This window comes from Physeter macrocephalus, chromosome 6 (genome assembly GCF_002837175.3).
Source record: "Physeter macrocephalus isolate SW-GA chromosome 6, ASM283717v5, whole genome shotgun sequence".
Classification (NCBI taxonomy): Eukaryota; Metazoa; Chordata; class Mammalia; order Artiodactyla; family Physeteridae; genus Physeter; species Physeter macrocephalus.
In genome coordinates this window covers 48715884-48732983 of record NC_041219.1, presented here as the reverse complement: position 1 = coordinate 48732983, position 17100 = coordinate 48715884, and the positions used below count along the sequence as shown (strand labels likewise).

At 64.0% G+C, this 17100-nt stretch overlaps 1 protein-coding gene across 1 annotated transcript in view; it reads left to right on the top strand.

Moving 5' to 3' along the window:
* WNT7B (Wnt family member 7B) overlaps nucleotides 1-7121 on the top strand; it is a 37163-nt gene extending 30042 nt beyond the window's left edge. Inside the window, exons 4-5 of the mRNA XM_028491475.2 lie at nucleotides 4362-4837; nucleotides 5812-7121. Of these exons, the coding sequence (XP_028347276.2) occupies nucleotides 4362-4837; nucleotides 5812-5869 (534 nt within the window). The 3' untranslated portion in view covers nucleotides 5870-7121. The remainder of the gene's footprint in view (nucleotides 1-4361; nucleotides 4838-5811) is intronic.
* The last annotated feature ends 9979 nt before the right edge of the window (nucleotides 7122-17100 follow it).

Below are 17100 nucleotides of genomic sequence, written 5' to 3'. Positions count from 1 at the left end.
GGGGCGTGGGAGTGGGGGGAGGGTGGGGAGTGGGGGAGGGGTGGTGACACAGGGCCCGAGAAGTAAGCAGGGACCGGCCCAGAATGGGCCTTGAACGCCAGGCCCAGGGTTTGACTTCATCCTGTAGATGCGGAGGTTGCCATGCAGCAGGTGGTTATTAAATTATTGTCAGATGAACAGATGAATGAAGAAATGAGTGACAGCCTTTGTCTCCAAGGAGCTCACAGACAGCACGTAGGCCCCATTCTCTAGGCACAGGCAAACAGTGATCTGGTTCCGGGAGGGCAGAGGAAGGAGAGATTCACTTACATGGAGGCACCAGGAGGGCTCCCTGGAGGAGGAGGTGTGTCTGAACGCTCAACTGAACCAGCCCCCCCCCCCCACTTTGAGCCTCTGCAGTGGCTTAGGTCTTGAGCAGGGGCTTTCCCACACCCCTGGGAGGACGGTTTCACTGTCCCCATTTTACACATGGGGACTCGGTGGCAGCAGGGGGTGGGCGGGGGGGGGGTCCTGCCAATTGACAGGTGATGAAAAGGCATAAGGGAAATGGAGGCTAGCAGGATTGGGCCCCCGGGGAGACAGGAGGCATGACAACAAGGAGGCTGGTGAAGGGGCCTGGGCCTGTTCAGGGGGATGAGGATGGAGGAGGGTCAGCATGTTGGGGGTTTTGGACTGGGGTGAAGCCATGAACCTGGAAGCCATGAACTGAGGAGAAGGAGATCGTCAGGGGCAGGGAGAGCAGGCGGGCAGTGCGAGGGCCCGTCAGGGTCAGGGCCGCCCCGGGAAAGGCCTCTGAAGCGCTCAGCAGCCGGGATTCTCCTGCCAGCACTGTCCCCAGCTGTCTGTGAGGCCCTGGCTGGCCCGGTCCTTCTGCTGAGTCAGTCTTCCCGTCCGCACAGTGGGTGCAATGCACCCTGTGCCCCTCCCCCACTGCCTCTCCAACAACCTCGACCCTGTGGGGCTGTGTGGTGTGTGTGTGGTCTGAGCCCTTGGAAGAGGCCAACGGTGGTGGCCACACAGTGTCCCCGGGGGCTGATCACGGCGGTAGAGGTGGGGTGGGTGTGGCTTTTGAGGCTTCCTAGAGAACTGAGTCCAGACCTTCACGGGTCATCCCAGTGCTGGGGCATCCTGGCCCCATTATAGAGCGGCCAGGCCCACCCCCGCCCCCCTCGGGGCCACGGAGTTCAGCAAGTCACGTGGAGAGGAAGCTGATGATGCCACAGCAAAGTCCCCCAAACTGCGTGGCTTAGAGCAAGAGAAATTTATTCTCTCATAGAGGCAGAGGGCCTACATCAAGGTGTCGGCAGGGCCGAGCTCCCACCAAGGCTCCAGGGAAAGACCCTTCCTGCCTCTTCCAGCTCCTGGTGGCCCCAGGTGCTCCTTGACTTGTGGCCGCATCATCCAGTCTCTGCCTCTGTCTTCACATGGCCCCTCCTCTGTGTCTGTGTTCCCTCCTCTTCTGTCTCTTATAAAGACATGTGTCCTTGGACTTAGGGCCCACCCTGAATCAGGATGATCTCATCTCGAGTCTTACTTACATCTGCAAAGTTCCTATCTCCAAATAAGGTCACCTTCTGAGGTTCTGAGTGGACATGAATTTGGGGGGGACACTCTTTTAGCCCATCCCAGACCGGCACATGGCCCACCGCCTCCCTGGTGGGCCAGGGCTGGACAAGCTGAGCGTGGAGACCTGCTCCACTCCGGGCTCCCTCAGGACTACGGTCCATCAACCCTGTGACTCCCCCTAACTTGACAGTAACTAAGCACTGTCCCCAGAGTGTGGGCCATCCCTTATTCTGTACAGAAGCCCGGTCAGCCCTTTTCTGGAGCTCCCCCATCCACCCCCTCCACTACCTAGGGGGGTGAGGCCCAGGGGAGGGGCCCTGCTCAGCCGCCAGCTCCTCTAGGCAGGGTGGGTCTCTCTGCACCCTCCCAGGTGGTCTCCTGGGGCAGCAGGACTGGCGCCACCGTCACTGTCGCTCTTATCGTGAGGGCACTGGAGACTGAAACAGCACATTCTTGAATCCTGTGATCACTTCCCAGGAGAGGCTCAGGCCCAGGGGACCCAGCCAAGCGAGGCTTCAGCCCCTTGCTCTGCAAACAGCTGCCCGATCGGCTTCACCTGCTGACTGCTACGCAGGATCTGAACGTGGAGGGAAGGGGCTCGGGGCAGATGGCAGAGCGAGGTGTGGGGCAGCTGCTCAGCCGAAGTGGGCATGCCGATGGCAGTTAAGCCTGGACCACCTGGCCTGCACAAATGCTGGCCTGGACACTCCTGCCAGGTCTCTGGCCGTCACCACCTGTCTGAGGAGGCAGCTCCTGGGTCAGCAGCCTGGGGTGGGGTGAACTGCTTCCGGGGCTGGGGGCTCTGAGAGGGCTATGAATCTGGTCAGCTCCTGGCCCGGGGGCATCACGGCAGGCAGTGTGGCCAGGGCAGGGGAAGCTTCCCAGGCTTGAAGAGTAGATTAATGGAGGGAGGGGCTTTTGGGGGAAGGGGATGGTCCCAGCAAAGATGAACATGGGGTGGGGTTGAAGGAGGGAAGGGAGAGGTCTGACTGGGGTCAAGGGGAGACGGGGGAGGGGCAGGAGGCAGAGAAGAGGTCCAGATAGATGGACTTTTCCGGGGTGGAGGTCCCACCCTTCACCCAGACACCCTGACCCCCAGACCCGACTTCTGGCCAGTGCCTTCCAGCCAAACACCCCACGCACAGTCACCAAGCCCTGCAATTCCAGTTCTGAATATTCCCCAAACCTGGCCCCTTCCCCTCCTCTGGATATTGGGGCCCGCCCCACCTCGGCGGCCCTCCCGTGGTGAAGCATGACCCTTCCCTCTGCTTCCTCCTCCCTTTTCCCCAGCTTCTCCTGTCTCCACCCCGGGACACCATCCACATAGGAGCAGAGAGCCTCACCCCCCAAACTCCAGGCCACCAGCCTCACCTCGTGTTCATTTGGGCCGAGTCTTCCCTTCCTTGCTTGCGCTGTACCCCTCCTGGCTCACCCCTCCTCTTTGGCTAATGAGCTCCTACTCCTCCAGCAACACCCAGTACAGGCACCACCTACTCCAGGAAGCCCCCCACTAGGCAGCCTCCCCCTCTCACAGCCGCTGCACTTTGCTGCTTTGTGTGTCCGTTTCCTCCTGTTTCCCACCTGGACTGTGAGCCCCGGGGTTCCTCGCCTTGGCCCAGCGCCCCGTGTGGTCAGGGCAGGGAAAGTGAGTGGGCAGTAGCCGACACCGTGGATGTTTCCCTCTCTCTTTCATTTGTTCATTCATTCATTCATTCATTGAGGGTGAGGGCTCGGAAAGTGAGTGGGCAGTAGCCGACACCTTGGATGTTTCTCTCTTTCATTTGTTCATTCATTCATTCATTCATTCACTGAGGGTCAGGGCTGGGGTTCTGGACCAGGGGGCAGAGGGTGGCCAAGACCCTGTAGGGCTGGGCTGTCACAATGAGGCCAGCGGGAGCCCGGACAGCTGACAAATGGCCCTTGTGCAGTCGTGAGGCGGCAGCTAATGATTCCCCATCTTTAATCAGGCCTGGCTGGCAGGGCCTTTTCGATCCGGGTAAATGAGTGCCTGGGGTCAGGGCTGGCTCTGGGAATTGGCTTTCCAGGGCCAAGGAGGGAGGCCCAAGGAAAACACGGCTGCACCCATCACGGGCCCTCGGGGAGCGGGAGAGAAAGAACAACACCGGTCGGAGGGCGGCTTCCCGGCAGACGGCACGCCCGGGCCTCACTGATCCATGCACTCACCTCCCGCCCGCCCCAACTCTGTCCTTCAGCAAAGGTGTACAGAGCTCCGTGTGCGTGCCAGGCTTGCACGGAACAGCCGCTTATTAAGCGCCGACTGCATGCCAGGGCCTACACCAGGCGCGAGGGTGCGTAGTGGAAGAGACAGGGGTGGGGGATCCACACTTATTAAGCACCTGCTGTTGCTGGACCTGGTACCAATGAGAGGTGCCTCCTCCAGCCTGGATGGGTGCATGCACCAACTTCTCCACCTCTGCCGCTCTGTGACTCTCAGGGAGTCCCACGGCCCCCTGAGCCTCAGTCTCCCCATCAGTGCATTGACCTGCAGCTCCCGTAAGAATTTAGTGAAACACATTTGATAAATGTACGCCACGCTCTGCCGAGTTCTGAATAATCTCACTGGACCCTCCCAAGGCCCTATGCGGTAGGGACCTATGGTCAGTAGCCCCATTTGATGGATGAGGAGACGGAGGCTCTGGGAGGAGGAAACACTGACCGTGTGGTCACACAGCGGGAGGTGGGGAGCCGGGTCCAGGTCTGGAGGAGCCCGGGGTGGGAGGGAGCGGGGAGGCCCCGACCCTCCACCCACGCTGAGCCTGCCCCGTGGCCCGCAGGTCCTGGAGGAGCGCATGAAGCTGGAGTGCAAGTGCCACGGCGTGTCAGGCTCGTGCACCACCAAGACGTGCTGGACCACGCTGCCCAAGTTCCGCGAGGTGGGCCACCTGCTCAAGGAGAAGTACAACGTGGCGGTGCAGGTGGAGGTGGTGCGGGCCAGCCGCCTGCGGCAGCCCACCTTCCTGCGCATCAAGCAGCTGCGCAGCTACCAGAAGCCCATGGAGACGGACCTGGTGTACATCGAGAAGTCGCCCAACTACTGCGAGGAGGACGCGGCCACGGGCAGCGTGGGCACCCAGGGCCGCCTGTGCAACCGCACCTCGCCCGGCGCCGACGGCTGCGACACCATGTGCTGCGGCCGCGGCTACAACACCCACCAGTACACCAAGGTCTGGCAGTGCAACTGCAAGTTCCACTGGTGCTGCTTCGTCAAGTGCAACACGTGCAGCGAGCGCACCGAGGTCTTCACCTGCAAGTGAGCGGCTCCTCCCCGCCCCGCGGCCCCGCCCCCCCGCCCCGCCCCGCGGCCCCGCCCCGCGGCGTTTTGCACTTCTGCTCCCAGCCGGGCCCGCGGGCAGAGGTGGGTGGAGAAGGTGGGAGCTCCGCGGGCGGGCGCGGCAGAGCTCCCCGGGGGCCGGTCACCCTCTCCCTGCCCCCCAGGGGCTCCCCCCTGCCATTCCTGTCCCCTCCCGTGGCAGAACAGTGCCCATCACCTGGCCCAGAGGGCGAGGCCAATGGCATGCGTGTCCCCGAGGGGCCCAGTGAATTTCTTTTCTTTTCTCCGGGAGCGTGAACCCCAAGGACACCCACATACCCCGGAAAGCAAAGCGACAAGACTCTGAGTGTCCTCCCCCGCCTGGTGGTATGGACACGGAAAGACTGTCCCAGGCCGCCTCAGTCACTGGGCTCCAGGGCGGTTTGGGCAAATGTTGACAAAAATTATTTATGTTTTCTTAGTATCAGAAGAGGATTTTAGCACTAAGGCATAGCCGGTCCTAACTCCATACTCTGTGTTAGCTCTTCCCCTTGCTGCCCTCTGCTTCCTCTTCTGGCCCCTGGGTGCCCGCCAGAGCACCCCTGTGCATGGCCATGGCCCCGTCCCTGGGGAGGTGGCGGTGCGTGTGGTCGCCCCGTGAGCTGGGCAGGGGCTTGGTGGCTGACGTGGCCAAGGCGGCCTCTGAGGAGAGCCACGGACAGGGACCTCTGGCCCTTTCTTTCCTTCTTTTGAAAATCAGCTCTAGCAAATCGAAGTGTCACTCGCGTCGGGTTCCAGGAGTGCTGCATCCCCTCCCTAATGCTGTTGCCCTCCCAGTCCCCCACCAGCCTGGCACCCCCTAGTTTACAGAGCCCCCTCCCACCCTGGAACCAGCCGGACCCCCAGGACAGCGCTGTGCCGGGGCAAGCTGGTGGGAAGGGGGGTAGTTCAGGGGTGTTTGCCTTATTTGACAGACGGGGACCCTGCGGCCCAGAATGGCTCAAGCACTGGCCAGAGACCCCAAGGCCGTGAGTGGAGGCCCCCGCCTTGGCTCACCAGGCCTCCTGACCCTGAAGCACGTGTTCTGGGGGCGCCCAGGGTGAGGGGCATGCCCCCACGCCTTGAACAATCTGGCCGCGCTCTCCCCCTGCTGCCAGCCTCACTGGGGCCCACGCCCGCCTCGAGGTGCCTTTGAGAGTTTCTCCCGTGGTCTCCTCGCCCAGTCCTGGGCCTTTCGCCCTGGCCCCGATGCTGAGAAAACTCGGAGAGGGCGTTGCTCCGCTGGATTCCCACCTGCCGTGCCAGCAGATGCCTGCCCTCCAGACGCTCCCTCGCGGTCCCCATACCACGCAGACCCTCCCTTGAGGTCCGAATCACCCCGAAACCTGGCAGACGGGAATGGAAAGGGGTCCTGCTTGGTTTTAAACTGTGTGCGGGGTAGGGAGAGATTGGGGGCCGGGGACTTGGCCCTGGACGTGTCCTCTGACAATATTCCCACCCACCCTGGGGAGACTGAGGCACAACTTGTCCGGGCCCAGAAAGGCTGGTGTGCACCTGCTTCTGGCGCACCACTGCCCATGCACTTGTCCCCGCTCTGAATTTAGGGTGTTTTCGCGCAGAAACCCGTGGAAATGTGTCTTCAGGCTACTGACCAGCCAAGTGGGCCGGACATTAGCCTGGGGTGAGTGACCCTGGGCCCTGGCCCTGGCGTCCACCCCGCCTGCCCCGATGGTGCCAGGATGCTTCACCAACAGCGGCTGTCCTGGGAGCTTCCAGGCCACTGTGAATGCCCCCCAGTCCCCATCCCCGCCCCGATCCCGGCTCCCAGGACACCCCCGAGTCCACAGGCCTAGCACCTTCTGCCAAGGAACCTGGTTAACTTATATTGTTATATAGCGTCGAAATGTCTATAGTGTCTTTTAAATTATTGTGACCTACACTGGGTACTGGGGGGCAGGGGGGATGGCCGCGCTGTCCCCGAGCCAGGCTCCTCCTTCTGCTTGAAACAGACCCTTGGACCCTCGGGGCCCCTGATGCCACCAAGTCCTGCGCACTGTCCCTCGGCTACGAGGTGCCGCCGCCGAGACCCCGCCGTCCCCTAACAGTCTTGTCAGCGGCAGCCCTTCCCTTGGGTGGGGGTGGGGTGTCAGCGTGGCCCAGGCAGGGACGGCGGTGGCCGAGGTGCTGCGTGTGTCCGCAGCGCCCTCGCTTCAGGAGAGCTGCTGGGGTTCTGACGGGCTGTGTCTGGCCAGCTCCCCGAGAGGGGAGCGCTCGGCTCCAATAAAGCTGGAATCAGAGAAGTGAGTGTGCTGAGTCCCTGCAGCCCGGCTGGGTGGACGCCAGAGCTGCCCGCCGAGGACCGGGACGAGCCCAGCCCCGCTGCCCCTCGGCCCGCATGCGCCCGCCCCTCTGACCTCCTCGCCCCTGTGGGGGCTGGGCTGGCGCTGTGCGAGGGGAGGGGCCTGTCATGCCGAACCCTCCAGGAACCTTTAGCCTGTCCCCATCTGGCCAGGGCCACTGGTGGGAGCTGGACACAGACTCCGAGGCCTCCCTAGACAGCCTGGGTCGGGCCGCAGGGACGGGAGGGCCATGGCCCGGTGCCGAGCCGACTCGGGCTGGGGGGCTGGGTGCTGCTCTCAGGAGAATGGGAGCCTGAGGGTGGGTGACCCGCAGCCAGGACGCCCCGGGGCCCATCCGACGCCCTCTGTGCCTCCCTCCCCTTCGGACCCCAGGAGGGGTCCGTCCCCAGGGTCCCCGCGGGTCTGTCCAGTTGTACGTGGTGGGTTTTGACTCCAGTGCCCCCCGGGGCGCTCCTTGCCCTCTCCAGGTGTGGGAAGGCAGTCCAAGGTCCCTGGGAGCTCGGCGGCCCCTGGCTGGCCACCAGGCCTGGCTGCTTCTCCCCAGAGGCCCGGCCTCCGCCCGCCCGCGGTAACTAACCGTGTGAGCAGTGCCGATGAATGGCATTCCTGCTGAGGGCCGGAAGGCATGCGGTGGGGCCGGTTTGGCCACTGCCCGCTGTCCCGGCAGCCTGGCATCAGGCAGAACCGCTGATCAAACAGCCCCCGTCTGCCTGGGTACCCACAGAGCCTGGCCCCAGACCCAGATCCCTGCGGAGGGGCCACCGGGTGGGCTTTTGGAGGAGGACGCGCCCCTCCAGGGGGAGACAGGAGAGAGCCCTGGATCTGGAGCCCAAGTCCTGTCCCTCCCGCCCCCCAGCCCGGGGCACGGCAGCCCGTGGTGCGCCCCCCCTCCCCGACCCCGGAAGGCCTCAGTTTCCCCATGTGGCGGCCGGAGGTGGCCGGGGCCAGGACTCGGGGCTCAACAGGCTTTGTGGGGCCCGAGCCAGGCCTGGGCCGGGGGGTTGGGGGTGGTTGGCAGGAGGCCCCTGCTCCCCACCAGACGGTAAGCAAATCCGCGGTGGCGGCTGCCGCGGAACGCCAGGGTCCGGCTACTCCCACAGGGCCAGGAATGAGGAAAGAGCTCCGAAAATGCCACGGCCCCGGTGCCCAGACTGGACTGATTTCTTGGCTACGGTCCAACCCCAGCCCCGGCCTCCCAGGGCCGCCCAGCACATCCTCCAAGGGGCCCTGCCCGAGGCTTCGAGCCCACACTGCCTGGCCCAGCCCGGGGCCCCCCTGACCCTCAGCCCCAGGCTCCACCTCTGAGGCTGCTATTTCAGAAGCATTTCCCCAGGCGGCCCTGCACCCCCAGCACGGTGACTTATTGCCCCCGGAGTGACACGTGCGCCCCCGTGGCTCTGGCCCCGGGCATGGCGGGTGCCACCCTGCCCCTGAACTTGCCCGGGTTGCACCTTCGCCAGGCTTGCCTTCTCTCTGTGCCGGAGAGAGCACAGACCCGCCGGGGCGGGAGCGGTCACGTGGGCTTCGCCGAGTGGGGTTTGGGGACACCGTAGCAGGGGGAGCCTGCAGTTTGGAGCGCACGTCTCCATCACCCATGCGTTCATTCATGCACTTGTCCATTCACTCATTCAGGCTTGCTGGAGGCCGGGCCCTGGTCTGGCCCCGGTAGGAGGGGTGGTTCAATCCTGGCCTTGACCTCCAGGGGCTCCAGGGCTTCGTTCCACCCCTACCTTAAGCAGGCAGCCCATTCTGGGGGTGCAACTGCGGACTGACGCAGCCCGGGAGACGGGAAGCGCTTTGGACCGGCTCTTCCACACCTCTGAGCCTCAATTTCCCCCTCTGTAGAATGGACGCAGAGGAGCGAGCCAGCTCTGTCCAGCCAGGCTGGGGTTCCCCCTTTCTCTGTCTGGAGGACACTCCTGCCCACACTTTGCTCTCAGGCCGAGCTTCTGCATTGAGGTCTCTCACGCTATTCCCCCTACAGGCTGTCCACTCAGCTGCTGTCTAGTGGCCAGAGCTCACCGGGGGCCCTGTGGCCATGGTGGGCAAGGCTCTCTCCTTGCTGTGGCCTTTGAAGTCCTTCCTGACCCTCTGTCTCATCTCCTACAGCCCGAGGCCCCCCCCACCAAAGCCCCCGGCCCTGCCAGCAAGCTTCCCCTCCCCAGAGCTGCCCCCGGCCCCTGCCCAGCCTTTGCTCCAGCTGCGCCTTCTGCGAGGGATGCTCTTTCTTCTACCATCCCTTGCCCGCACCCTCTTCCCTATAACGCCCCCCCCTCCCCAGCAGGCTCGCTGGGGCTTCTGTCCTCCCTCACCTTCCAGCTCGGCTCTTGTCCTCATGGGCAGAGGTCTCATTGCGGGGACCACCCCCCTCCCCCAGCAGGCTGAGGGCCCTTGGAGGTGAGCAGGCCTGTGGAGTACCGAATAGCGCCCTCCACCACGCCAGCCGCTGGGTCCGGTCCACGGTTACCCATAACCTTCGCAACACCCCTTTCCCAGATAGGTCAGTGCTAGCTCTATTTTATAGATAGGAAGACTGAGGCACAGAGAATACAGTATTCTGTCCAAGGTCGTCCAGCTGGTGAGAGGCAGAACCGAGATTTGAACTCAGGTGTCTTCTGGCATCTTCCTTCCACCCAATTCGTATGCCAACTCCCACGAGGGGAAACTGAGGCCCCGGGGCCTTGTGCAAGGCCTCACAGAGGTGAGTGGGAAGAGAAGGGCTGCGGCAGGTCTCAGGGAGGAGACGACAGCAACTCACTCTTCAGCGAGCACAGAACAGGGAAGACGGCTAAAGCGCAGCAGGCAGGATCTGGGTTAGACACCTGAGTGAACTTCATAACTCCTAGAGCCGGGAGGTGGGGAAGGGTCAGGAGGGCCGGTTGTGGGCCTGGGGAAGGGAAAAGGGGCAGGTGACCTTGGTTGGGTGGGCCTGGGGCGGCAGAGCTGTGGTCCGGGGGGGCCTGAGGAGCCCAGGAGGGGGACGAGAGGTGAGTGGGGACTGAAGCTCCTGACACCCAGGCAAACGGGAAGTCGTGAGGCCCCCTGAGCAGAGCACGTCCCCCAGGAGGCATGGCGCTGGGGCAGGGCCCCCGGGAGCCAGGGGGTTCAGCTGAACATGACCTTGGACCTCACCTGCTGCCGTCCCTGCCCTGCCCTCCTCTCGGTCGGCGCTTGAGCCCACCTTCCTTCTCTGATGCCCCTGCCTGCTCATCAGGTCCTTGGTCTCGTAGGACCTGGGGACTCAGCTGCGTGACCTGGGCGTCCCAGGACTCTTGGGAATCAGAACTTGTAGGTCTCAGAGCGCCCAGGGAGTCGCAGGCCTGGCTCCCACAGCAGTGCCCAGCAGTGGTCTGGGATGTGGGCAGGTGGTCCACGAAATGCACTGGTGAAGGGGGTTCAGGGCCCACCTGCAGCCTCCCCTGGGCGGGCACTGCTCCTAGGGCGCCAGGGGTGAGCAGTGCGCGGACCAGAGCTGCCTGGCCAGCCCCCCCGGCTGGCCTGTCCTCTTGTGGGCTGCATGCGTCTCTGAGCACAGCTGGAATCCTGCAGCCAAAAGCTGCCCCTGCAGCCTCGCAAGGAAGCAGCCCAGATGCAGGCAGTGCAGGCCCAGGATCAGGAGGCCTCTTACTCCACCTGCAGGCGGAGGCCAGTGGCTGGCAGGGCAGCCGGGGCTGAGACGCCCTCCAGGTGCTGGACACAGGTGGCCTCGCTCGTCCCCTGTGGGTGGCCAGCCCACACACCCTGAGGCCCAGCGGTGGCCTCTAGGACTCCGCTCCTTCCACACTAGCCTAGTGTGGGGTCTCACTGGTAGCGCTGGGCAGGACTCCCGTGGAGGCCCCTCCAGGGGTCTGCAGCTCGGGAGGCTGCCCGCCTGAGCTGCCGGAGCCGGGCCGCAGCTGGGGCCACTCTGCTACTCTACGGGGTACTGCGTCGCCCCCGCCCCAGGGTGGGCTGGGGGGCTTTGCCCAAGTCCCTCCCCTGGTTTCTGGCTCAAACCCTCACTTCTGGTTCCCGAGCCCCCCTTTTTCCACCAGGCAGGACGGGATGGTGCATCCACCCCTCCCCACATTCCTTTGTCCCCTCATCCATCGCGGCTCATCTCCTGGGGGCTGGAGCTTGGCTGGGCACGGTGGGGTCCCAGAAAGGAGTCTGAAACGAGGTCCTCCCTTAAAAGCCCCAGGCCAGGATGGGGGACAGAGGATGAACAACAGGTGCCTTCAATGCCGCCACCCCCCCCACCCCCCCGCCCCCCCCAACCCTGCCCGCCATCCATCCCCGAGGCTGCAGCGGAGGGAGGAGGGGCTGGGAGTGCAGAGGGGCAGGGTAACGACCTGGGGTGGGGTGGGGGGTGGGGCGGGACGTGGGATTGTCGGCAAAGCTTCCCGGAGGAGCGGAGGAGCGGATCTAGGCTGAGGCCTCACAGGAAAGGGAGGGGTAGGGAGGGAGGCAGGAGGAAAAGAGATGCTTCAGGGTCAGCAACGGAGGTGAATGAGGGTCTAGGGTGGGACCCGGAGCATGGAGTGCACGGGGGCTGGGCAGTGGGGAGAGTGGAGCTTGGAGAGCTGCCCCACCACTGATAAGGTTCTGGAAGTTTCTGGAAGGACAGAAGGGAACGTTGCCCTTGAGTCTCATGGTTTCCAGCATCTGTCAGGAACTCTCACTCCCTGCTCCTCCTTGCCCCAGGGCCAATGTGGTCCCGTGCCTTCTGGGCAAAGCCAGCTGGCTTCCCTGACACCCAGGCTTCAATCTACAGCGCCCCCATTCCATATAGAAGTCTCTCAAACAAGAGTCATCGGGCTGGGCACTGGGGGCCTTCCTGAAGCCACTCTGCCCGCCTCCCCACCTTGGCTGGGCCTGGAGGCCGGGCTGTCCGTTGCCCTCTTTGGCTGGCTGCTCATCAGATCCAGGATGGGCCCAGCTGCTCGAGTTCCCCTTGCCTCCCGCTCTGAGCTACCAAGGCTGATGCCAGGACTTTGAGCTTCTCCTTGTCAGCCAGTGCGGGGAGCGGGCACCCTGCCTGCTGAGGAAGTGGGGATGGCCTTGTCGATGGGTCCTGACACAGAAGGGGTGACTGACGCCGGCTTCCCCTCCTGGGCTCCCAGGGAAGGAGGATTGATGAAATCTCAACGGCAAACACTCTAGGAGAGGGACGGCAGCTGGTGGCGACAGAGCTGAGTCACCAGGGCTGTCTCTAGGAGCTGGGGGCGTGCACACGGCCGCGGTGGCGGGGGCCCTCCCTGATCTCAGCAGCCCCGCTCTAGTGGAAAGGGCCTGCCAGCGCCGCTCACTGAGGAGACTTTGGGGCAACCCTAGGAGGTCTGGTGGGGGGCAGGCCTCAGGCCACATTAGGAGGAATTTCTCACTTCCTGAGCTAATGGAAGCAAGGAGTTCCCTATCACTGCAGGAATTCAAGCATGGTTTGATCTCCGCATGATGGAGAGGGAGGTGTGCAGCCTCCACGGTATTCTGACTTCATTGATTCTCAGATGCTGAGAGTCTGTACTTTCTGTCTTGGGTTCCAGGAGTCTCGGTGCTGTGGCTGGAAGAGGTCACAGGTCTGGGCCAGGGCCCGGGTGGGGTGCGGATGGATGGTGTCGGGCTCTGGGAAGGCTGCTTTGCCCAGGTCCTCTTCTCCTGTGCCTCACCTGAAGTTTCCTCTGGAGGCAAGAAGCACTTCGTTTCACCCTTATTCATTTGCTTGACAAATATTATTGTGCCTCTCTTGTGTGCCAGGCACTGGCGATGCAGCAGAAGGCCTGCCCGTGGGGAGCTGACAGTCTGCAGGGGGCATAAGACAGCGAGCGTCTATTAGCCATGTAATAAACATCATAAACCATAAAGGGTTCTTTGTAGAAGAAGGTAATCAGGGCTTAGGAAAAGCCAAGGCAGGTTATGTAAGATGGGTGGGTGGTCAGAGCTAGTCACATGGATGAGCTGCCACTTGATGGAGACAAGGAGGGAAGGCACAGAAGATGTTCCAGGCCGAGGGACCAGCCAGGCCAGAGGCCGGGAGGAGAGAGAACGGTTGGTGGACTGGGGGAGCTGAGCACCCAGCTGCCCCCCAGGTGCAGGGAGCAGGGACTCGCCCCAGGGCATGCAGGCCTGCCTCCTGCTCAGAGGGCCTGGCCCCTCTTCACCCCGGTGGCCTGCGGATGGAGGGGGCAGCTGGCTGGGCCGGGGAGCAGGCTGACAGCAGGGGCTCTGGGTCTGATCCTTTCCTGTCTTTGTGACCTCGGCCAGCCGTGCCTCAGTTTCCCCTCTGTAAGACAGGACGAGAGCGCCTGTCCAGGGGCTGTGAGGGGGGTCCAGCCAAGCACTCGGAAGAAGTCAGCAGCCTTTCCCCCCACCCCCTCCTCCTCCTCACCATCCGGTCCCACTGAGGGACAGAGCGCAGACGTGCCCCGCAGGCCGGCAGCCAAGCAAGGACACTGGCAAGCCCCTCTGCCGCCCGCCCTGCTCAGTGCCCCCTGCCCCCTTGGCAGCCCCGGCCAGCCCTGACCGGGTGGGCACCACAGGCTCTGGGGGGATGCCCAGAGCCCTGCCCCGGTGCGCCCTCGGCGCTTTATAGTTTACGAATTTCCCTCGTGACCGTGGTCTACCGCAGCCTCAGGGCCTGGGGGCCCCGGGTCCCGACCTCTCCCTGGTCCTCGGGGTCTCCCTCAGCTGGTGCCCTTCCCCCTCTCTGGTTCCTTCCTGGGGGGCTTCTCACCCTTTGCTGGCCCCTGACTGGGCTGGGACTCAGGGGCTCAGGGTCCCCTCCCGTCCCCTCACGGGGTTCTCAGGGCCACAAGGCCGTCTGTGGTTCTGAATCACTGTGTCCCAGGCCAGGGTGGCCATCGACCTCTTGAGCCCCTGCAGGCTCCCGCAGGCGGCGCCCTGCATGCCCCCCCGCCCTGGGGATCCCTCCCCACAGCCTGCCAACCCCCCCGCCTGAGGACCTCCAGGTTCATGCCCCAGCTGTACCCTGGAGCGCAGCGCAGCCGGGCACCGCGGCCTGCGGTGTGAACACACCACCTGCCGGCAGCCCCCTTGCACCGTCTCCAGCCCCTCCTTCAGCCCTCCTTTGGGGCCCCTTCTCCCTCTGGCTGATACTCCCCCTCCCCTGGTGGCTCCTGGTCACCCTTCAGCTGGGAGGTGGCTTCTGCCAGGACACCCCGTCTGTGCCACCCCGGCCCCGGCTGTGTTAGCGTCGTCTCTTTCCTTGTTAGTCGGGGGGCGTATTATTGTTACCACCGGGTGAAGGCGGGGCCGGGACGGTGTCCAAGCCCCTCCTGGCTGCCCCCCACCCCGATGCGGCCCCTGGCCTGGCCGGCCCGGCGCTGACATGCCTCCTGCAGGGCTGTAATGGGCACCTTGACCCCATAATCGTTTTCTGATACCTTCGTGCCCCTGTCACCGGCAGTTAAGTCACAACTTGGCACGAGAGCGCCAGGCCAGGCCCAACCGGCGGGCGGGGCCGGAATCCCCGCAGGGACACGAGATGCGCCTATTTTTAGCCTGGAGAAGAAAACTAAACCCCAACACACACAACATGCAACCCAAATATTTGTTCTTATTCTTTAAAGGGCTCGGGTGGCGGGCCTGGGGCCTGCAGCACACGCTTGGCTGAGCCGCGCTGGCTCAGGGGAAGGCTGGCCTGTCCCCGCACGCCCCAGCCAGCACGCCCTCCCGCGGCCCCCGCCCTGGGCTCCGGAGCCTCCCAGGTCCCCACCCTCCAGCGCTGTCCCCAGGCCCCGGCCCCCTCTCCCCTCAGCAGCACGGAAACCCCGGCCTCCCGCGAAGTCTCCCCCTGCTCCGGATGCCCGGTCGCTCTAGGACCAGCCTCCATCAGCCGTGGGGAGTGGCAGACGTGCCCTATCTGGGGGTGCCACTCTGGCTGCCCCTGCTGGCTCCTGCGCTGCGTCCCGGGCGTGGGGAAGACACCCCAAGGTGCTGCCCCCCCAGGGGAGACACAGGAGTGCTTTCGCTGCAGTGAGTGGGGACGCAGCCCGGGCCCCCCTCCCCTGGGTGCCGAGGAGGAGGCCGGGCGCTCTTCCTAGGCCGCTCTAACCCACCTCCACAGCTGGGCGGCTTGACTTCTGAGGCCAGGAGTCCGAAGTCGGGGTGTGGACAGGGCCGCCTCCCTGGGAGGCTCTCGGGGAGAACTCTTCCAGCTCCTGGTGGCTGCCGGCGTCCTTGGCTTGTGGCCGCGTCACGCCAGCCTTCAAGGCCAGCGTCTTCCCGCCTCTCTCTGCCCCGTCTTCACGTGGCTGCTCCCCTGTGTGTGTCGGAGCCCTCCCCCCCGCCGCTCCCTCTCAGGACACTTGTGATTGCGTTTAGGGCCCACCGATGATCCAGGGTAATCTCCCCTCTCAAGATCCTGACTTTAATCGCGTGCACCATGTAAGGAAACACGTACAGGCACGGCATTAGGACCTGGACGTCTCTGAGGGCCACCCTTCAGCCCTCTACAGACAGCCTGGGCTGGCGGACTCCCCAGACCCCGCCCGCCAGAGGCGGCTCCTTCTAAGAAGAGGGCAGGGTTGGTGGGGGAGCCCACACGGCAGGGGGCAGCTGTTACTGCCCGGATTTGGGTTTGCGGGAGAAACGCAGAGCTCCTGGCTGCATCCCAGCCCACTGGGCCTGATTGCCGGCTGGGTTGTGAGGGCCGCCCTGGGGTGGAGTGGGCCTGGGTTGGCCTCGGCTCACACTTGCGGGCCGTGTGCCCGCGAAGAAGCACGTGCCCCGGGCTGGACGGGGTCACACGGTCCACGCCTCCGAGGGCTCTCCCTCGCGAGGGCCAGCAAGACCCTGTTGGTGAGCCGTGCACATCCGATAAACAGTGGCCCCTAATACTCTCCTGACTCTGCTCTGTCCCCACCCAGCCCCTCCTGCCCAGGACCGTCTGGCTCCCCTCAACTCGGCCAGGGTCTGCCCACGACCCTGGTGTCCCTCCTGCCCCCTGGTCTGCCGGTGGGGCAGATGAGGTGCCTTCTGCCTGGCACAGTCCCCAGAAGACCTCCGTGTGGCTGTCCTCCTGCTTTGGGTCTCAGCTTGGTGGTCACCAGCTCAGAGAGACCCTCCCAGGCTCCATACTGCGGAGGCCACGTCACTGTCTGCCCCGTCACCGGAGCTGGCTCTCACCGAGCTTGTCCCCCAGACTTCCGGTTGGTTCCACCGGCATGTACAACCATTGCTGGCTTGTCACCAGCGAGGCCCAGTGACAGCGCCCAGGGCATAGCAGGAATACAGCAATGTTTTGTTGACCCAATCAATGGGTGGAGATTTTCCAGACATTGGTTCAATGAGAAAATGCCGTAAATACCAGAAAACAACAATACATAAAAACAAGACCAAACTGCTTAGCGATGCTAAGCAGAGCCGTCTAGCAGCCCCGGGAACAGAGAAACTCCGGGCCCGAGGTCCTCAGGGGGAGCTTTTGCCCACTGAGTGCATCCGCTCTACGCCAAGGCTGCCCTGTGAACAGAGGGCTAAGTGCCAGATCCAGGGACACTCCCAGCTGGACGAACCATGCTGGCGCCCTAAGCCCATTCTCAGAGCCCAGGAGATCTTTCCGGAGAAGAACGAGAGGCTGGACATCTTTCCGTCGTGTCCCGGAGCCAAGCACACCGTAGGGCTCGGTGATGACTCTTGAACCAAATCAAGCAGAAGGTTGAGGGGAGGCCCTGCCGTCCCTGTGCCCACAGCCAGGCAGAGCTCCGAGCAGCATTCTCGGTGGCTTAAACCCCAAACCCTCTTCCCCCTCGCAGCCAGCGTGTGTACAGGGAGAAGGGCCTGGGGCCTGAACCACTGGCGTGGCCGGCCTCGGGGGCGGCCACAGAACCAGCAGTCCTTTCCCGCTCAGACCTTGTTTCCAGATGGGGGCGCCGCGAGGGGCAGGGGGCACTGGGGCGTGTTCCCTGT